Here is a 23218-nt window from a genome sequence, read left to right on the forward strand (position 1 = left end):
AAAATATGTGGCCAGTGTATGAGTTGATCCAGCAGTCATCCAGGTTTTAATGGTGGCTACAAAATGTGAAAATGTCTCAGAAGAATGGCAGGTAAAATGGAAATTAGGAGGACTGAAAGTAAATCTCAAGATCAGATATTGGAAAGCAGGAAGCTTGCAAGAGAATGGGTCTGCTAGAACTCCAGGGAGCAAAGGATACAGCTAAGCTAAAGATATTGCAGAGAGGGTAACTGATTTATTTGTATCAGTGTTCATAATATAAGGTATGTTGGGTAGGGTACACACACTATAATATAGCAGAAAAAGAAATAATAAGATCCAGAGTTTGTAAGGTGAAGCTAGACAGATTCAGTCTAGATATAAGGCACTTTTTTTTTTTTTTTTTTTTTTTAAACAGGGAGCATAATTAACCATTGGAACTATTGACCTTAGAGCTATGGTGAATTTTGTATCATATGAAGTCTTTAATTCAATACTGGATATCTTTCTAAATTATATTATATAGCTCAGGCAGATGATTAGCATGAGATTCTTTTACCTGTATGGTGGAGGAAGTCAGATTAGATTATCACAATGGTCCCTTCTCATCTTAAAAGGTGTGAATATATGAATCTGTATCTTGCATCTGATTTTTTCAGTTAATACATACTATCCTAGATTGAAGTACCAAAAGAGGAAGTGTGAAACAAACTGTCGCATTGAGGATCTACAAATTACTATTATCAAGTGTACTGAAGCACTTTAAGAATAATGTGTCTGCACTGCTGACAAAAACATGCAATGTCTCATTATAATCAGCTGTTATATGAGAGAATTGGAGAGTTGCAGGTATTTTACTTATATAATTCCTGAGGTCTTTATTAAACATATCAGCAGTCTTTACATCAGTATCAAAGTAATTGGTTGGAAATATAATTAATGAATAAAAGAATTAAAAAGACCTACAGAAATATGTTAGTGACAAATCAGCATGACTTTTGTAAATTAAAATGTGATTATAATCTATTCAAATCCTTTGAACATGTGAAGAAAAGAATGTATAAAGGTGAATGAGTTTGCGTTTATTTGAACTTTCAATAAGAGGTGATTAAGGAAGCCAGGACACATGATGTGAGAACTAAAGTACTGTCATAGATTAAAGACTAAGAAATAAAGAATAGGAATACACAAGCAACTGTTAACATGGCAAATGGTTAACAGTGGTTCTTCGAGTGCTTGCTCATGATAATTCCATTCTAGGTGTGTGCGCGTCCACTTGTAGCCATCGGAGACTTTTGTCTTAGCGGTATCTGTATGGTCTGCTGCAGTGCCTCTTGAGTGTCACACTCATGCTTCGGTATATCAGGTGCCACCGACTCTACACCTTCTCAGTTACTTCTTACCGCCCGTGATGGTTGGTCGGAGTGCCTTGTCTTGCATTGCAAGAGCGTTCGCAGTTCTTTTAGCCTATTGTTCTGTCTCCTTTGTAGTTTGTCTTTAGGTACTTAGTTTGACCATTAACCTTTAGAGGCCCAACTGGGACTTTGCCATGGAATGAGGCATGCCCTATTCCCCAGGCTTTAAGCCATGTTCATCGTGTACCCGGCTGATGCCCATTAGTGACCCCCCACGTTAGCTGTTTGAAGTGTCTGGGGGAATCACAGAAAAGACAAGTGCAGAATCTGCAGAACTTTTGCCCTCAAACTCAAACATGATATCCACTTGAGGACCCTGCTCATGGGGACTGCGCTTCGTCCTGCTTTGGAGTCCTCCAGGTCGGATTCCACACCTAGTATTTTGGCGTCAGCACGCACCGCACCACCAGCATTGGGACCCGCCTGGCACTGTTCCCCTTTGCCGGTGCCAGAGAAGCGTCTGAAGCTGAAGGGCTTTTCGGCACTGCAGGACAAAGGGGCTTCGGGCAAAAGGCCTTTGTTAGGCCACGTGCTTGACCTGGAGCTACACTGGGGTACTGGTGTGGTTGGGCCCCCTAGCCCAGCCAGAGATCTGCCGCCGACTCCCGGGAGTGGCAGGGGATCCTAGCCCGTCGTAGGACCACCTGTGTCCAAGGCGGCCCCGGCGGCCAAGGACCAAGTAGGCCGGCCCGTACACAGATGCCAAGCCAGGCGATTGACCCAGTTAAGGCCCAGACCTCTAAGGGCAAGCTGGTCATGGGACCTGTCTTCAAAGTAACAGAGCATCCCTGGTCCATGGACCGCATGCGTCAATCCTTGTCACCATGACCGAGGACCCTGGCACTGGAGCCTTGATCTGCGGGTAGAAGACCCAGGTCTCTAACACCAGCATGCCCCTACGAGGCCCAGGACACCTGAGTCATGGTGCCGATTCCTGTATTTGCGGTACCACCAGGCCTCCTGCCAGAGATTGCAGTGCCCATTGCATCGATCTGCCTTGCTGTGGGAACATTCCTGGTCATGGCATTAGTCTCCGACTCCCCGGTACCACTCTTCAGGCTGGCTGGCTGGCACTGTTCCTTGACCTTTCCCTATCAGTTGCCGACAAGGGTAAGCCAACAGACTCAGGCCTCTATGGCTCCATCCTGGTTGCTGGAGGGACAGTGGTTTGAGCAGGAGGGAGAGTTCATCCCCTCACCTAGGAGAGCTGAATCACCAACGGCCCCTCATGCCGGTCCTGTTCTCCCACCGTTCCTGCCAGGCCGCGTTGGACAAAATGCCTACAGCCCAGCTGGCAATGGCATCAGAGCACAGTGCAGTGTCTGACCTGGGGGCAGTGTGGCAGGCCTCAGTGCGCAAGGAGCTGTCCCTGACCAGGCCAGGGGAAACTGCACCTCCACCTATAGTACAGTCATCTTCATCATCCCCAGATGAGGTGGTGGTGGGCCCCTTGCAAATGAGTAGCCCCCATGATGATTTCAAGGAGCACCAGGCACTGCTCAAAAGGGTGGCTGCTAACCGGAACCTGGATGTCGAGGAGCTAGCAGAGGAGTCCGACCTCTTCAGAGTCATACCCTCCCTCACCCTGGCCCAGGTTGCACTGCCCATGTACCCAGGGGTCCTGAAAATTGCGAAGTTGGTGTGGCAGACCCCCCTCTTTTGTTCTGCCTACCTCCAAGAAAGCTGAAAAGAAATATGTCCCAGCAAAGGGATTTGAATACCTGCAGTGTCCCTGGTAGCATCTGCCATCAACAAAAGAGACAAGCAGGGCCAGGCCAGTGGTACCCCCAAAAATAAAGATGTCAGAAAGCGCAAAGGCATGCAGATTTACCCATACGTCAATGACTAAATAATAATAATATAGATACATAAAAAAAAGAATAAAAGACAGATCCTGGGATCTGGTGTGGCGTCATCTCGACCTGGTTTGCTCCACCTGTTGCAACCTGTGGCTATTGATAAACAAGACAAAGTAAACCTTAGTCCCGATGCAGCACATACAATTTACTGGAACTGCCCTTGATTCTACCCAGTCCAGGGCTTTCCTTCCCAAGGCCTGGTTCCAGGCCATGTTAGACCTGATCTTGTGTATGCAAGCTCACTCTTTCACCACCACTTACACGTGCCCGCAGCTGTTGTGCCACATGGCAGCCTGTACTTACTTGGTTCGGCACGCACAACTCCACCTTCGGCCACTGCAGGCATGGCTGGTGTCTGTCTATGTTGCCAACAGATACCACAGGGAATGTGTAGTCAAGATCCTGGACCATGTTTGGTTGTCACTAGTATGGTGGCAAAACCCTGCTGTCGGTGACCCTCGTCTCCAGTGCTTTGGGCCTGGAGTGGGGAGCCCACCTAGACTATCTCAGCATGCATGGTCGTTGGTCCCGCTTTGATTGTTCACTGCACATAAGTGTCAGAGAGGTCCGCTTGGCCTGCCACATCTTCCTACCTCGCCTGGAGAACAGAGTGGTCCAGGTCCCGACGGACCATATAGCGGCCATTTTCTATATCAACAAGCAGGGCGGAGCCAGGTCATCTGCCCTTTGCCTGGAAGCCCTCAGGCTATGGGACTTCTGTGTGCAACGTGACATCCATCTCATAGCCACACACCTCCCCGAGACCAGGAATGTTTTTGCAGATTGCCTCAGCATGACCTTCTTGTCTTGCCACAAGTGGTCTCCATTCGGAGGTGGTCAGCATCATGTTCTGCAAGTAGGGCACTTTTCCGGTAGACCTGTTTGCATCCAACCAAAACCAATTTTTATTATTCCATGAAATTCAGAGTTAAGGATAGACCTAAAAGAAATCAAAACATATTAATGTATAGAACAAATGCACAATTAGAGTGCCCAAAGAACCTTAACTATGCCCTATAGTGACCAGCATGAGGGAAAAAGAAAATCTAATGTGCCTTTATTAATCTGGGACCTCAAATACTTTAATTATCACATGGTTATTGCATGGTATCACTAAGCAAATTAAATATTTAGAAAATAAAAGTTCTGTATGATTTGCTTAGAAAATACTCTTTCCTTCAAACCAGTATTGGTTTGCAGCTCTTGACTTTAAAGATACCTATGTTCACTTTTTCATAAGTAAGGCATTCATGATATAATATTGCTATCTTACTCTCTCTGGCTATGTAAAATTGCTAGCACTAACATTTAGAAATATGGAAATAATTCTGCTAATAAAGTAAGAAATACTTAATACATTAGCAGTACTTTTATTAAAAGCATGGAAAATTTCAACCAGCTCTCATGGTTATATTTGTAGTATAGATGGGTTCAAAGTATTGGGAGAAGAAATTGTAGCTGACACACATATCCCAGAATTATGATTTCTGCAAAATAATAAACACCTCAGCTATACTATACTCCCTTCTCCTTGTGGTGATGTTCTCTTTCCCATTTGCCCTGCCATCTGTGGTACATTTTGATTAATTTTTGTCTCCTTTTTCCAACTTGTTTCCTTTAAGTCCTTTAAGTCCTTTCTTGTACTAACTAGCCCTCTTTACTTATCTCATTTTTGTTCTGACTATCCTTTTCCTTTTTCATATGTCTTTAACCTTTTTATCCCCTCATACTCTCTGCTCCCTTCACCACTTCTCACCCATCAACGCTCTTTCCATTCCCCATCTCCTCACCCTTTGCCCCTTGCACCGTCCCCTTTTTATAGTCTTACCTTTGTTACCTCTGCACCATATACATTCCTTCTCTTACAGCTTCCACCTCTTCTCATTATCTGCCTCCGAATACTCCTCAGTGAATTCCAATCAACCAGTGTTCCCCACTCCCTTCCAAATCATTCTCCGCTCCTTACCTTGTATTGTCCACCTAATTTCATTTTCCCTACATATGCTACCACTGCCTCTGCTCCCAAGCCCCTTCTGCACCTTGCTCTCAAGGCTTTGCCTCAGCGCACTCTTCCCCTATACACAGCAGCTCTGTCTTCGCACCACAGCCTCCAATTCACCTCCTGCACTACCAGTATTACCTCTCACTTACCCTTAAACCCCTGGACCCTCACTGATTTTTGCTTGTAACACTCTCACACCCTTACCCAGCTGCACCCTCAGCAACTTTTCCCCTGGCAGCCTGAGCACCATGCACCTCTGTCATGAGTCTTTTTTCTCTGATCTTATTCCCTATGTCCCTTCTGTTCCTGCCTTTACCTCTTATTCCTGGCTCCTCTTGGCACAAAGCTATCCCTGTGCTCTCCTCCGTTTTACTCCCATACCCTGCTACCATCTGGATTCCTGACCCTGCTGTCTGAGGATCTCAGCTAGGCAGCTCTCTTTGCTTTCTCCTTGCTGCCTCCTTATTCTATATAGGTTCATATGTAACCCGCATCACCTTAGTACATAAGTAGATTTTAAAACTTGTGAGCTGCTGAAGCCATTGAATGATGGAGGACAATAGCTAGAAGAGGGTAGAGGTGGGGAAAGGACTCTTATTGGCTAAAGTGAGGAGCATGACGTTATCCTCTGGTGCCCAGAACAGGAACTACATGCTTTTTTTTAAAGGGACCTGGTAAAATCAAACACTGGAAATGTCACTCTCCATGCAGGAAGGTGAGGCCCTAGATTGCAGGCCCAGATAGAACAGACTGACAGGCTGAAGCTCACAGCAGGCCCTTGTTGCTGTGATATGAGATGCTTAAATAATGTAACACTTAAATACAAGAGCTCTATGGCTTAATAAAAGCACATCAGTCAGTTTAACAATGGCTTAAAATGCAGCTGGGATTCTTCAGCTGGTTATCTAGTTATAGTTATCAATAAAATAAGCATGGATATAAACATAAAAACTACATTAAAAGAGCATTAAGTTTGCAAAGTCAAGAGCTCAAATGGTAGAAAAAGCAATCTTTATCCATGTGTGCATATGCATTATAATAGTCTTTAATTGCATAGTGTAGCGATGTGGGACTCACCCCTGTGGCACCTCCTGCTGGTCTGGTATGGGAATTAGCTCTCCAGCCTTGCAGCGCCTTCTGCAGGCCAATGTCCTGCTGTTGCTGGCCCCGTGTCCCTCCTGGACCCCGATGCCTGTCTCTCTTGGGTGCTGCCCCCTGGCAGTACCCCCACTCCCTGGGCACCCCTCCTGAGAGAATCCCCACCCTCTATCCCCACTTTGCCTCAGTGATCACTGCCAGTCCTCATCTAGCCCCCGCATTCTGAGGCAAACTGCAGTCCATATCACTCATCATCGGCAAGGGGGGTTTGAACCTGCTGCCTCCACCTACCCCTGGGCTGCACCTCTGCAACCCCAGTACCTTTTCCTAGGCCTGCAGCCTGGGGGTTTTCCAGGCAGGAGCTCCCCAGCTCCCTTGCCCTATTCCCCATCACTGCTTTACTCCCGGTACCTTCCTGAAGTCACAGGCAGCCAGGCCCTTTTCTCTCTGTGCCTAGAGACAGACTGCCTCTGCTCCCAGCCCACAGCCCCTTTTAGGGCCAGCTGCGGCCCGATTGGGATGTGGCCCAGCTATGGCTACTTCTCCAATCAGCCCAGGTTTTACCCTACCACAGCCCTCTCCCAGGGCTGTTTTAAGCCCTTCAGGGCAGGAGCGGGTGGCCACCTTGCTACACACAGTTACATATTTTTTCCACTGGACCTCTTCCTTATTCAGTGTACAAGATGGCTGGTGCTCACTGAATGAGCGGCTATTCAATATTTTGTTTTATTCTGAACAGTGTGTTGCCTCAGGATTCAAACCTTGTTCTGAATACAAAAGTATTTCCTTAGGGACTTTACTCTGGGTGTTCATCACTATATGTCTGCTTGAGAAACACTAATTTATCTTTGTAACACCCACGTGAGGATTAGGTATTAGTATCTCCATTTTACAGATAGTGAGCTTGTACAAGGTGCATTTATTTGACTTTGCCTTCTGTAACAGAAACATAGAGGGGTGTGTGTGTAAAACTAAGTAAAAAAACAAATGCACACACTGGAGAGAGGATGAGAGAACAAACGTTAATTATGTTGCTTAATTCACTGCTGGAAGGTGCTCGGGTACTACTGTGATGAGTGCAGTATAAGATCTTGTACAGAATACAATAAGCAGTTGTGGATGTTTAGAACTTCTGATAATCAGACCCAGTGTCTTGAGCATCCAGAAAAAGAAGTGTAGATAATGAGACAGTTGTCTGTAGGATTCCTGCCTCATTTGCTCCACCTACACAATGCAGATTAATTTCCAGAGCAGATCCATCCTGTGCACCAAATGAGCCAGGAGATATGGAAACAATTGAATTTGATCATGTGATTAATTATTGCACCATAATACATAGGTGGAAGAGGGCCAAATTATGGTTGTATGTATGGTTGAATCTTAATTTTGAGATTTCCTAACTTTTGAATGCTTAACTTGTAATCCTAATAATGTCCAACTATAACATGCCCCCCCGATCATATTTGGGGGTTGAACACTGGTCACTCAGGACTACAGTACAGACCCCTAGCACTTGCACTAAAGGATAAGTAACAATAGCTGCCTCAAGCAGAAGGTTGTTATTCACTGTGGACCAGTCATTAAAGGAATATGCGTAACACACTGAAACAGCATGTTACACAGGTATAAGTAGCCCCGTTTATGTACAACATGACTAAGTACTTAGATTTAGCAGATTTTTTGTCTGATGGATTATGTTTGCCATATTGGAAATCTGGAATCTAGCTGTGAGGCCTTGATAAATAATAATAAGGGCTCAGAATTATTGCCAGTCAGTAGAAGAAAAAGTGATATGGAATTCATGTTCACCTGATGCCCTGCCCAGTGCACCTTCATCTCGAAAGGATACTTTAGACAGCAGGAAGAGGATCATCTGTTCATTTTGTCTCTCTTCAGAAGGCACGCTGTGTGTTGCACACTGAAGTGGGGCAGTACAAACACAATGCTCATGTTTGGAGTTATTGGTATCAATTTAAGACAAAATGAGCAGAATACAAGAAATGGTGATTTTCAACAGCTCATTATCAATTTACACAGGGCCACCAAGGACATCACCTTAAAACCAAAACTGTAGCCTTATGCCAAATTTCAAAGACTTGTTTCAAGTCAAAGCAAAGTCTGAAGAATTTTTTGTAACGGCAGGGGTTAGGCAACCAAAATCTAAGGGTCACTTCTTCTGCCTCTAGAATAATAAGACTCAAAAGTTAGAATCAAGAGGAGGGTTTCTTCATAGAACAAAAAGTACAGGTAAATAGTTTCCTTTTGTGCCTACCCAAATTCATGGATATAGCTGTATTTCAGTAGTGGATTAAATCATCCCTGTTTGTAGTTCATACATCTATTTGTGAAGCACTTGAGAAACAGTAAAATAAGACAAGGCATAAATGCAAAATATTATTCCTTTCCATCTGGATAGTATTAAGATTTTTTAAAAAAATTTTCACTATCAAGCGGCAGAATTTTTACCCTTGATATGAGAGGAGAATCAAAAACATTCCAGTGAAGGATTTTAATATCTTTGGTCTAAACGTGCTAGCATCCTGCCTATGGAAAGGAAATAGTTCCAAGTTTACCAAGAACTGGATTTGAAGAAAAGATTAGTTAGTTGCAGAGCTGGTTGATCTTTTTTAGGTGAAAATATTTTTGGTGAAAATTGGAGGTTGAAAACAATTTTTTGTGGAAAAATGTTTTTGATTAAAATTTATTTTTTTGTTTCAAACTTTTTTAAATTTTTTGTTGGGAAAACTGAAATTTTTTATCATTGTGGAGAAATGCCTACTATCAGTTTGTTTTTTTCAACTAGAAAAATAAGAGAAAATTAAAATAAGAGTAACAGTTTTTGAATTAACATTTCTTTAACTTTTAACCTTTCTCTCTCTTCAAATCAGAGAAAGTGACACAAAGTAACACTATGACTTTTTTTTTGCTATGGGGAAAAATTAAAAAGTGAGTGTTTTTCCCCATACACATTTTTATTTACTGATTTAATTGTCCTCCCTTTTGAAAAATTGTTGTGATGTTTAAAAATTGAGAGAAAATGTGTGTTCCCCAATTTCTTGCACTTTTTTGCTCCCTCCTTCACTTCTTTGCCAGAGGAAAAAGAGAGAGGGTAAAGAATTAACAAATAGAGAGTGTGAATTTTCCTAATCAAAATCTAACTAAAACATTTTTTTAAATTTCAATTTGAAATTTTTATCAAAAGATAAAATTTTCTCAAAAGTGAAAATGTTTTCTATTTTTAGAAATTTTTTTGTGGCGAGAACAGACTGCTTTCTCTAGTTATTTTTTCTCGTCTGTTTTTAGACCCTGCTCAGAAGATGAAGAAAAGTAGTCTCAAACAAATTCTCAGAAATAGCTCTAATGGTTTTCTAGAGGAAATTCTGCTTCAGTTTATTCAGGGAGATCCAGTTCTCTAAATTTAAGTCATTTCAATAGAATATTCTTAAATCTTTATTCTTTTGCTGTGAAGTGTACCATCCTTTATCAGACTGGTGTTAAGGTCCTATAACTTTCTACTGTAACTCTGTTTACAATGTTTCAGTGTGTCTGTTTATTTTAATATCCTTACTCGATATATCAGATTATTTACTATAGATTAAGCTTGTGGATAGAATGAGAATTAATGTTTATTTTTGACTTCTTTATGGTTTCCAAAATTGTGTCATGATTGGTTCCAAATAGCCTTTGGGATTTCTGAAAGTGGCCATCCAGCCAGGGAACTAGCATTTTGGCACTGTATGTAGATTGCTAGTATCAGTGCTCTCCTCCTCCCATCACTTCTTTCCTTCCACATGTTGGGATAGTTAGTGACTTTAAAGTTGATAAAATTTTGAAGTACTGGATTTGTCCTTTAGATGACCTTTCAAAGATATATTAAGGCTGCTACTTCTTAGTATTTAAATAAATAAATAAAGATCAGTTGGTTGGAGGGAGAGAACTAAAAGCACACTACTGTCGTTCCTCAGAGCTGTAAGAAGCTAGCATGTCCAGCCCTGCTGCGCTCCATCAGAGCTGTAGTAACTCCCATGATTCAAGCACGACAAATGGAAGGGCCTGGCCTCGTGGGGATCAGAGTGGGGAACAGAATTGTACGTGGCTCTGAGACCTTATTCATGTGTAGTCTAGGAGCCTATAAGATCCATTGGGAGTCTATAGTTAAATCCTTTTCTTTTTGTAATTTCTTTTTAGGATCTCTTTCATCTTCCCTTCTTCTTTACTACTTCTGAGAAACACTGAGAAATAGGGCTATAGAAATAAAAGTAACAGAGGACTGAGCAAGGACTCAATACTTCCAGCAGGGGAAGCAAAAAAGACTGAGGGAAAGAGGGTGGAGCCTGGCTATATATTCCTCCTGTGGTTGTCTTTTGCCTCCTAGCTTTGTGGTAAGTGGAGGTATAATGCTTGCTGTATGGTATCTTGTTTTGTACAATGAGAGAAATGGAAACATATGAGTAACAAGAAGTTTGCTTGTCTGATTTTTTTGGGGAAAAAACCTGGTAAAAACAAAAATGGGCCAGCTTATTAAGAAATTTAGGAGTAATAATATTACTGGCATGGAGCTACTGTGCTCACAATAGCTATCTTGTCCAGACTGCTGGCAGTTGCGCTTTAGTTCAGCTGCCACGTGACTGGGATATTGGAGCTGAGGTTTGGTAGAGTTTCCCTTTTCAGGATCTGATTCACCAATGGAACTGGGTTAATACATTACCAAACTTCCTTGTGGGGTTGAAATAAATCACTAGACAATGAGACATTCCCCCTGTGGACTAGTCTGAGGTAGGTCACAGGGTTGATGTAGAGCAGCAACATTTATTTGATTGTATTTATTTATAGCTCCTGTGCGTCCACCATAAATTATAAAAACCATAAATAAAACTAACCAGCCAGAAGAATACAATGCATCCATTCCCCCCGGCCCCAGATCTAACCCCCATCAGAACCCACGAGCATGTGGAAATAGATTCACCTTCTAGCACACCCTGCTGGTCAGTTGATCAGAGCTATTTCAGTCTAGATTAGGAAGCTGTTCCAGAACAGAGGGCTCCTCACAAGGCACATGAATACTAGCCTCCTCTGTGTGAAATCAAGGGGGATCCAGCTTAAGTACTTCTGCGGATTGCAGCTGTGGTAATATGACCTGGACTCAAGTATGAAGGTCCCAAAGCCATTTATGGCTGTAATAATCCCCAACATCATAAATGCAGTCAGAAACTGATAGATCAGGGAACCCTAAGCATCATGTGCTGCCACTGAGAAGCTCTGCTTAATCAGTAGGCTGTTGCATTCTGCACCAGCCTAAGTAACTGGACTGATTGAAGATGTAGCCCCACATAGAATGCATTGCGGTAATCCACTATAAAGGTGGCAAAGATATGGATCACATTAGTAAGGTCTATATCCAGAGGAAACAGTTGCAGCCTCCTAGCTACAGGCAGAAGTGAGAGAGTCTGGAAAAATCCCAGAAACTAGCTGTTTTTTCTCAAGGCCTGGAATGGAAAAATTAGAAATGTTGGTAAAAAATGAAAGAAACTCATGGGAAATATTTTCTCGCAGAATGAACAGCGAAAGAATTTTTAGATTAATGTTTAAAATGACATAATTACTGCTGCTCTTTAGTCCTTCAAAATGCTTTCTAACAGCTAATAAGTATTTCAAATCAAGTTAAATTTTAAAAAGTTATGGTATTTGGCAACTATAATTCCTATATACTGTAGGCCTATATACCATACATAGCAATGTAATCTTCCAGGGTATATTATTAAAGTCCCCAGTCAGTAGAGAGCGCTTCCATGTTTACTAAAGAACAGGAGTGAGTACAGGGGCTTTTCTTATGGATTCCTGCCTGCCTGCTTCTGGTAACTTCTATCCTGGACATGGAATTTAATGTGGAGACAATCTGAGCAGGAGGGGAAAAGCAGCTGGTACTTTGAAGCTGCTGTCCTCTTGACTAGCCCTGGTGAGAAGCCCACTCATCCCCTCAGCGGGAAGTTGAAACAGTCTGCCTGTTTGTGTAGAGTCACTGGGGCAGATAGCAAGAGGCCTATGCTTGCAGTATCTTGGAGGGAAATCTTTAGGGACTAGAATGGATCCTGCCTGAGAGTCTTGATCTTGAGATCTACAGGAGGAACCATCCACACCCAGCATGGAGGAGGTCTTATTTTTTTTCTCCCTCAGCAGAAATGGTGCATCCATCTTCCTAACTTACGGAAGTATTCCCACACTGAAAAATCATTCAGATAAAAAAGGACTTGTATTGTGCAAATACTGCCAAATGAAATACCAGATGTTGCCAGTATTACCAGACACAACCTTACATGTATGAAATGACCTGCAGACATTAAAAAATCCCCCATGAGCGGAAATAAAGATCAAGAATAAGAAGTGAGGTAAATGACTCTGAAAGTGGTTGCAGTTGCAGCACATGTTCTCAATCCAGAAGTCCTTCTGTTTCTTTGCTATCACGAGCTGGAAGTGTTGTACGCTCAATTTCAGCTCTTCAGTCATCAGGAAAACAACAGGCATCTCAACCAACTGTATCCAAAAGACTCCCAACAATGACTTCCTTTGTAGACAAGATGACACCTGAATATCAACAAAAAAATTGATCAAGCCCTCTCAAGAGCAATATATGCTTCCAGTAGTCCATTATCAGTAACTGAAAACAGTTAGTGGCAGGCAGCATTTAAACTATTAAGACCATCATACTATTTATCCAGCAGACATTCTTTGAGCAAGTCTCTCCTGCAGCCGAAATATGAATGTGATGCAAACTTAATGAAAAAAAAAATCACTGAAACATTTTGTCAGTATTCCAGATGAGTGGACAAATGTACAGGGGGAAGGAATCATAATCTTTGTAATAACTACACCTCAACCAGTTTTTTACAAGAGCATTGGAACAGGAGAGAACAGATAGATATACTTAAGAATTTATTAGTAGTGAAGTATGTGGAATACTAGAGAGGATTGCTAGTGGGAAAGAATTGGCTCTGCTATCTGACAGTGCCAGTAATATGAAAGCAGCATGGGACATCATAATGGACAAATATCCACATATTATTGCAATAGGATGTGCTTCCCATGGCCTAAACCTGCTTCTTAATGATTTCATGAAGTTGGGCACACTGGAAAGAAAATATTTAACAGGGCAAAGTAAGTTATAAAATATGTGAGAACCACTCATATTGTAGCTACAATCTTTTGGAAGAAGCAGGTCGGAAAGTATTAAGAATAAAATGGTAACACAGCCTTTCTAGCAAAACAAGATGGGGAAGTGGTGGATTTTAAAATTTATTAAAAAAACAAAGCTCTTCAAGAACCAGTGATAATCTTGCCTAGCTATCTCACAGTAAAACCTACAGTTCTCAGACAATTGGAGACTAAGAGAAAGCCCTTTAAAGGAAATGGGGCAAAGTGACCAACCATTAAGAGCTTCTTTCCACTCTCTGATGCTCCATTTGGGGATTACAGATGCAGTTAGGGATTGAGAGAATTTTGCAGTTTGTATTGCATGTGAAGGAAGTTGGGTGACTGATAGAGAGTGAGTATTGGGGATAGAATAAAAAATGATCCCATTTACTAACACTGCTACAGACCTGGCATAAAGTTCTTCTCACCCGCCGTTCCTTTCCCTTCCCAAAGACTCTGTTAACATACAAGTTGTATTTTAATTTGGATAAGACACTAGAAGACTTTGAACTATGGTAAGAAGAAGGTGTTAGAATTAAAAAAACCTTATATGAGAGAGAAGAATTTCATGATTGAGAAAAAAATTTCAGTGCTCTCTATATTTATTTCATGCACATGTACCTCGACAGAATGCCATAAATAGCATCCTAAAAAGAATACAAAGGAGTAGCTAGAGAGAAAAGGGCATTCATTTCTGGAAATGCATGTGAAAAATAAAAAAGGGCACTGAGAGAGAAATCCAAAATGGGTTAATTTTTGGAGTAAGAACATGAGAATGGCTATCCTGGGTCAGAAGGATGGTCTGTCTAGCCCAAGGATCGGCAGCCTTTGGCATGCGGCCCTTCAGGGTAAGCCCCTGGCGGGCTGGACTGGTTTGTTTACCTGCTGCATCCGCAGGTTCGGCCGATTGTGGCTCCCACTGGCCACGGTTTGCTGCTCCAGGCCAATGGGGGCTGCGGGAAGCGGCATGGGCCAAGGGATGTGCTAGCCACCCTTCCCACAGCCCCCACCAGGGGCTTTCCCTGGCGGGCTGCGTGACAAAGGTTGCTGATCCCTGATCTAGCCCATTATCTTATCTTCCTACAGTGACTGCTGCCAGATGCTTTGGAGAGAGTGTTCAGAAAAGGGCAATTAGTGAGTGATCCATCTCCTGTCATCCAGTCCCAGCTTCTGGCAGTAAGAGGTTTAAGGACACTCAGAGCATGGGGTTGTGTCCCTGCCCATCTTGGGTGGTAATCATTGATGGACCTGATCTCCATGAACTTATCTAATTCTTTTTTGAACCCAGTTATACTTTTGGCTTTCACAACATCTCCTGGCAATGAGTTCCACAGGTTGACTGTGCATTGTGTGAAGATATACTTCCTTATGATTATTTTAAACCTGCTGCCTCTTAATTTCATTGGGCGATCCCTGATTCTTGTGTTATGTGAAGGAGTAAATAACACTTCCTTATTCACTTTTTCCACACCATTCATGATTTTATAGAACTCTATCATATCCCCCCTTAGTCCTTTTTTTCCTAAGATGAATAGTCCCATTCTTTTTAATCTGTTTTCGTATGAAAGCTGTTCTATACCCCTTGTCATTTTTCTTACTATTCTCTCTGCCTTTCCAATTCTAATATTTTTTGTTGAGATGGAGCAACTAGAAATCCGTGCCGTATTCAAGGTGTGGGCAAACCATGGTTTATATAGCTACATTATGATATTTCTGTCTTATTGTCTATTCCCTTCCTAGTGGTTCCTAACACTCTGTTGGCATTTTTGGCATTCTGTTGGTACATTGAATAGATGTTTTTGGAGAGCTATGCACAATTTTTCCAAGATCTCTTTCTTGAATGATAACAGCTAATTTAGACCCCATCATCTTGTATGTGTAGTTGGGATTATGTTTTCCAATGTGCATTACTTTGCATATATCAATATTGAAGTTCTTCTGCCATTTTGTTGCCCAGTCACCCCGTTTTGTGAGATCCCTTTGTAACTCTTAACAGTCAGCTTTGCACTTAAGTATCTTGAGTGATTTTTGTATTGTCTGGAAACTTTGCCACCTCACTATTTTACCCTTTAGTCTAGATCAGGGATCGGCAACCTTTGGCATGCGGCCTGTCAGGGAAATCCACTGGCGGGCCGGGACGGTTGTTTACCTGCAGCGTCCGCAGGTTCGGCCAATTGCAGCTCCCACTGGCCGTGGTTCACCGTTCCAGGGCAATGGGGGCTGTGGTAAGTGGCGTGGGCAGAGAGATGTGGCGGCCAACACATCTCTCTGCCCACGCCGCCTACCGCAGCCCCCATTGGCCTGGAACAGTGAACCGCGGCCAGTGGGAGCGGCAATTAGCCGAGCCTGCGGACACTGCAGGTAAACAAACCGTCCCGGCCCGCCAGTGGATTTCCCTGACGGGCTGCATGCCAAAGGTTGCAGATCCCTATTCTAGATTAATTATGAATATGTTGAATAGCACTCGTCACAATACAGAACCGAGGGCGGCGGGGGTAGGGGGCACCGTGCTATTTACCTCTCTCCACTGTGAATACTGACCATTTATTCGTACCCTTTCTCTCCTATCTTTTTAGCCAGTTACTGATCTGTGAGAGGACCTTCCCTCTTATCCCATGACTGATTACTTTGTTTAAGAGCTTTTGGTGAGGGACCTTGTCAAAGACCTTCTGAAAGTCCAAGTACATTACATCCACTAGATCACCCTTAACCACATGTTTATTGACATCCCCAGAGAAAGATTTCCCTTTACAAAAGCCATGTTGACTCTTCCCCAACATACCGTGGTTCATCTATGTGTCTGATAACGCTGTTCTTTATTATTGTTTCAACCGGTTTACCTGGTCCTGAAGTAGAGGACTATCTTCCTGGATCTGACATAATAAGAAAAAATTGCTTTGACATTCTGTAATGCATCTCTCTCAAATAAATCTTACATTAATTTATGGAACGGGCAGCACTGGCTCTGGGGAGTGACTATAGTGAGCAAGTACTTTTTTTTTCTTTATGTGGTGGACTTGCACAAGGATTGCACATGACTAGTCTATGATGGAGGAACAAATACAGTTGGTAACCCGTAGGTATTCTGCCTATTGATCCATTGTTTGTACTTCTGTTGTCAAAAGCTGATGCTGAAGTATTGGATGAGTTACATTAACTAGCATTCAAAGCAAGGAATTTATTTAAAAAATTTTTTTAAATGTTTTTGAATATTGGTGAAGAAGGCTGGACATGAAACAGAAGAAAATGGGCACTATTGAAGTCTTCAGCCATGTGGGAAACAAAGTCCTGCTAATTAACAGAGAAAAGTGTATTTGTATAAATAGTGCAAAGGGAGATGTTGCCAGCTATGAAGAAACTCTGAAAGCAGTACATTTCAGACAGAATTATATAAAGATTGGTTCTAGGTAGGTACTTCATAAACTACCGTTTTCTTTCTCTTTGTACTGTACAAATATTTCCATTTGTGAAAGTGAATAAACCGTTTTATAAAAGGTCTTCTTGTGACTGGATTTTATGTAGGCATCTTAGATTATTACAGATGGTGAGTGATATAACTGTTAATAAGTTTCATATAATCATTATGAGAACAGATTTGTTTTCAGATTGTGAGGGAGATTTTTAGTTGGAGTCAGGTGCCTATCTGATCTTTGTGTCTTTGAAAAACTGCCTCTTTAAATCTGGGGCAAAGACTGTATTTTTGCATATTGTATAGTGCCAAATGAATTGTTGGCACTAAATAAATAATTATTGTACTGTTTCATTACAAATAATCAAACCTTTGAGTTGTAACCTTCCAAAATAATCTGCACTGATTTTTTAAAAGTGATTTTTCCTTAGTCTTAGTTTCATAGGGTGCAGTCCAGAAGCAATAAAAATGATGATTAGTTCTTTCACGTGTCTTTGATGAAATGTGTTGAAAAGACTGGGAGTTTAAGGTAGTCACAAAACAGTGTAGCAGTGTTGAATTAAATTAAACACTATTCTGCTTTGCAAAATCTTAGATTCTTCTAAGGCTGAGACCATTATAGTTTCCTAATATGACTTCATTGTATTTTCACTAGTTATTTCTTTGTCAAGCCTCAAAGAATCCTGTGGCACCTTATAGACTAACAGACGTTTTGGAGCATGAGCTTTCGTGGGTGAATACCCACTTCCTCAGATGCATGTAATGGAAATATCCAGGGGCAGGTATATATATGTGTGCTAGCAAGCAAGCTAGCACACATATATATACCTGCCCCTGGATATTTCCATTACATGCATCTGAGGAAGTGGGTATTCACCCACGAAAGCTCATGCTCCAAAACGTCTGTTAGTCTATAAGGTGCCACAGGATTCTTTGCTGCTTTTACAGATCCAGACCAACACAGCTACCCTCTGATATTTGTCAAGCCTGTAACTTCTGATTGAGCTAAAGTGTATTTCTAGAAAGACAACCAATCCTGATATATAGACTTTAAGTGATGGAGAATGCATCATATCTCTTGGTAAATTGTTCTAATGGTTAATTGCACTGCCTTAAAAAAAATCTTATTTCCAGCCATGATTTATGTAACCTCAGCTTCTTTGTAAGTTGTTCTGATGGCAGCTAAAGATCATCTGGCAATCTGAAATATTTCTCTGAAGTACAGAAAATAAGAGATTGGCTCTGTAGTCTCTAGTATTTCCCTCAGCCCCTCAGTTCAGGCCTCTACTTCTCTTTTGTTTCTAAATAATCATCAATAGCTTTATTCTCAGTACCTCTCAAAGCATCTGTGTTATGGCATCCAGAATTCCCTGCTTTCTCCTAGTTTTTTCTCTCAGGCCTGGTCTACACTGCGGGGGAGGGATCGATCTGAGGGTACATCTACACTACCCACCGGATTGGCGGGTAGTGATTGATCTATTGAGGATCTATTTATTGCATCTAGTGTAGACACGATAAATTGATCCCTGATTGCTCTGCCATCGACTCCTGTACTCCACCATGGCGAGAGGTGGAAGTGGAGTCAACGGGGGAGCGGCGGCAGTCGACCCTGTGCCGCGAGGAAGCGAGGTAGGTCGAGCTAATAGTTGTCAACTTCAGCTACACTATTCTCGTAGCTGAAGTTGTGTATCTTAGGTCGATCCCCCCTGGATCGATCGCTGCCCATCGATCTGGCCGGTAGTGAAGACATACCCTCAGTCTTGCAACACTTGGATCTCCATACTGTTTAGATTATGCCCCTTAAGACTCTGTTTCAATTTTATATAAATGCATCCTTTTCACTGGTCATATCTAATTATGCGAACCTGCATTGCATTTTGCTTCTCCCTGGAACTTCCAAACACCTTACTCATCTTGATAGCTCCACAGGTGTCTAGTTTCTGGCTTTCTAGTGACTGTCCCAGTTAATATGAACAGTTAGCAGTTTATTTTAATTTTTTGCCAATAACTTAGAACACTACCATAAAAATTGGTAGGCGTGAGTACATGCAAGTTTTCCTCTGATTGTCTCCCAGAGTTTCTTCCAAGGTTTTATTCCTTTTTATGGGCTTCACTGCTCCGAATCTCAAACATAGTATGAAGCTGACTGTGTATGTACAAGTCTCTCAGCTTGTTTCTGTTGAATGTAGTAGGCCAGATTTTCATAAGTGTAAAGGCTATATCATCATGTTCACAAACCCCAATAAGGGCACAAATACCTGCAGTTTAGGATGTGTAATTTTGAAAGTTTGGCCCTTTGGTCAGTCTCTCTGGCAACCTCAGCAAGATTTGACTGCATTTTATTCTCTTCCTTCTACTCTCCTCCCATTTATTAACTGGGCAATGATAGTTTTGTTCTCATTCCTTTCTAACCAAGAAATGGCAGTTTTTCCTTTATTCTTTAAATCTTTTGGATTGAAAATCGCGTAACTGATGTATCTCAAAAAGTAACTGGTAACAGGTAATCCTGATCAAGTGAGGGTTTTTCTAGTGGGGTCAACAGGGATCTGTTCTTTGCCCCATGCTATTCAATATTTTTATGAATGCTTTAGAATTACATATGAAACCATTGCTTGTAAATTTTACAGATGGCACAAATATTGGTAAATGACATAGACAGGTCACTGATACAGAGCATTCTAGATTGCTTTGTGGTAACTGAGTTGAAGCAAACAATATACATTTTAATATTGCCAAAGGCAAAAATTCGTAAATGTAGGAATAAAGGAACTCGGCCACATTTCCAGAATAGGGGACTGAGCCAGAGGTGTTGAAATGAATGAGCAGAAAGAAATGGAACGGTTTGTACAGACAGCATATGGAGACATTGTGGAGCAGGCCCACCTCAGAACTGACTCCCCTGATTTTCTTGTTGAGAAAAGTAGTCACATGATGAAAAGGCACCAAGGAGGCTTGCAGGGGCACACCCTCTTATATGAGGCCCATCTTCTCACTGAGATAGAGGAAGCTGATGATAATTCACACAGTGAGACGGTCGCTCCAAGAGATGGGATTACAGTTGGGACACACAAGGTAGGCTGCATTAATAGGGAGTTTGATCATCAGGAATATAAACAGCTAGATATATAATGATTGTAAGGTAACTTTCACTGGCTTGCTTGCCAGGTGTAAAGATAGCAGATATCAAGAGACATCCAGACAGACTAGTGAGTGCTAGGAAGGAGAGAGTGATAAATTGGAATGTCGTGGAAATAGAAGAGGACCTTGATATAATTGGCATTACAGAAATGTGGTGGAATGGCAAAAATCGGTGGGACATTGGAAATATATGGGAAAGGCAGACTAGGCTAAAGAGTTGGGGGAAGGTCACTGATAGGATTCCATAGAACATAGTGTGATATAATTCTGATTGGGGTGAATCACGTACACCACTACCTCGATATAACGCCACCCAGTATAACATGAATTTGGATATAATGCAGTAAAGCAGTGCTCTCGGGGGGCAGGGCTGCACACTCTGGTAGATCAAAGTAAGTTCAGTATAATGCGGTAAAATTTTTTGGCTCCTAAGGACTGCGTTATATCGACGTAGAGGTGTAGTTGAATCTGTATAGATGCAAATTCCAATCTGTAAAAATACAGATATTCTTGGTGGTAGGGTTATACTGCCAGCCTCTAGCTCAAGAAATGGATATTGAGAGTATGTCTACACTCCAGCTGTGAGGTGTGATTCCCAACATGGGTAGACAGACTTGCATTAGCTCAGTTTGAGCACTAAAAAATAGCTGGGTGGATGTTGTGGCACAAGCAACAGCTTGGGCTAGCTGCCTAAGCCTGCCTAACCCCCTGGGTCTGAGCTTGGGTACTAGCCTGAGCTGCCTCCCATGCCACAATGTCCACACTGCTATTTTTAGCACATTAGTACAGCTCGAGATAGTGTGAGTCTCTCTACCTGTGCTGGGAATCACACCTGCGAACTGCATTGTAGCATACTCTGCATTCACGATATAGTAAGAGAGATCAGAGGCACCAGTCTAACAAAAAGATGGTACTTGGGGACTGCAACCATCTGCATATGAATTGTTTAGAGAAACAATTTTTCAATGCTTTTAGCAAGTGCTTCTTAGAACAGCTCGTTCTAGAGCACACAAAAGGAGAGGCTGTTCTTGACTTGGACTTAAATAACATACAGGAGTTGGTTCAAAAGTAACAATAATTGAGCCATTAATTAATAGTGACCACAATTTAATTATGTTAAACATCCAATTGGGGAGGAAAGATAGCTAAAACTAACAGTCATGCTGAACTTTGAAAAGGGAAAGTTCAGTAAAATGAGAGAGGCAAAGTAAAAAGGAAGTAAAATCCTTGGATATGGCCTGGATGCTACTTTAAGATTACAGTAATAGAGTCTCAGAATGCATAAATAGCTCTGAACAAAAAGGGAAACAGGAGGGTAAGAGTAACCCATCATGACTAAATAGCAAGGTTCAAGAGGTTGAGTTGACCAGAGTTTCCTCAAACTTTGGAAAATTAACCCTAGTGAAGCCAGTGAGAGGAGCATGAATTATAGTAGGAGAAAATTTAGGAGGGATGGATTTCAAAGAGGAAATAGCTAAAAATATAAAAACAAAGCACAAGAAATTTTTTTAAGTGTATCACAAGTAAAGAAGTTAAAATAGAAGATTTAAAATGAAAAAATGATTTAACATCGATATTACTTTTCTTCAATTAGACTTCTCACGGTAGTGTTTTGGGATTCTTGTTTTGGGATTCTTGTTTAATGTTCATATATGACAGGTTTAATAATTTCTTAAAAGAAAGGAAATTACTGGACTAAAAAACTATATTAAGATCGAGAGTACATATCGGTAATCTCAGGATATAAAATATTACAGGGACTTTGTGATTATTTCAGAAACAAGTAGTTCAAATCCAGGAAAGCTAGAGTTAATGTATTTCCATATTTTGGGTTTCCTGTGTTTGTAATTCTTGTTCTGGGAATAATTTCAACATCCCTGCAATGTTTTATGCTCTTAAGTTACTGATATATGCTCTCAACCTTAAGTCTAAACAGATTTTTGTCTGGGACTATAACAACATTTTTTTCCCTAGAAGCTAGGCGTCTATTCCTTTATTTGAATTTTGTGGATGTAAAACTGAAGACTTTGCAGATCTGGTAGAACTTTTTGCAAAAGTAAAGGTGCTGTTCTTAATGTAATTAACTAATTTGGAATGTGAGTATGACATGTATAGAATGTGGGCAGCATATATGGCTCCATAAATATACCTGTATAGTTTGTTTATATTTTTCTTCATTTCTTCTGTTAAAATGTTATCATGCAAAGCACAGAAAGGCTGCTGAGTTCCAACCCAGAATGCACTCCACTTTCAGATTGGGCACTCAGTCAATTGCACTAAGTTGATGTAAAGTTATTTGAGTCACATATATTGATTTTTATTTTTCATCAACAAGTTTAATATGTAAGTATTACATCATGCTAGTTTTAGTTGTAGTTTTGTTTGGTTCTAACAAGTATCTTGATTATTAATATGATAATAGACACTGAATCAGAAAGATAATATTAGTTTGGTTTTACCATAAAACTTCAAATGTTCTACTCTGAAAACTAGTTGAAAAAAGGCATGTGGAATTCCTTATATATTTATTTTTTTCAGGACTTTCATATCAAATTTATTAGTTGTACAAATAAAAAGATAGGGGATATTCTAGCTACCAGTCCTATAGTATTTCACAGAACAACTGGTGTATAAGCAATTCTTGAAAAATGTTTTTGAATTGTTAACTTCTGTATAAACAACCACAAGCAAGCATATTATGGGATATTAGTTAACTTCTCATTGAAAGAATAACATTGCTAACTTTACAAAATGCCACCAGTAATGGCTTATGGGGAAGGCACTTTGGAGTCATACAACTGTCTGAGATTCTCCCTCTCTTGACATCAGGTTCTATCATGTCTTGTTAAGAGTATTCCTGCTAACATTACTGCTAGATAAGCTTTCAAACCAATTTCAAATGGCATAGCAGTGGAAAAACTTTAAAATGGACTGATATTATGAGTGATGTATGGAAGTAAAGTGGACTAATTATACTTATTCATTCATTACTTCACAGGTACTGTAAGAATTGAAATGTTCAGGAACATGCAAAATGCAGAAATCATCAGGAAAATGACTGAGGAATTTGATGAGGTATAGTATATAAATATTTACACTGAAGAGTTTTTGAAAACTGGAAATGTAAGAG

The 23218-nt window shown here is 41.1% G+C and overlaps 1 protein-coding gene across 4 annotated transcripts in view; it reads left to right on the forward strand.

The window, feature by feature from the left end:
- The window catches only part of STAG1 (stromal antigen 1), a 348090-nt gene that overhangs the window by 130425 nt on the left and 194447 nt on the right, over positions 1 to 23218 (forward strand). For all 4 annotated transcript variants that reach the window (XM_030574674.1, XM_030574672.1, XM_030574676.1 and 1 more), the window contains one exon: positions 23087 to 23163. In XM_030574674.1, coding sequence (XP_030430534.1) covers positions 23087 to 23163 — 77 coding nt within the window. The remainder of the gene's footprint in view (positions 1 to 23086; positions 23164 to 23218) is intronic.

The sequence above is a fragment of the Gopherus evgoodei genome, chromosome 9 (genome assembly GCF_007399415.2).
Source record: "Gopherus evgoodei ecotype Sinaloan lineage chromosome 9, rGopEvg1_v1.p, whole genome shotgun sequence".
NCBI lineage: Eukaryota > Metazoa > Chordata > Testudines > Testudinidae > Gopherus > Gopherus evgoodei.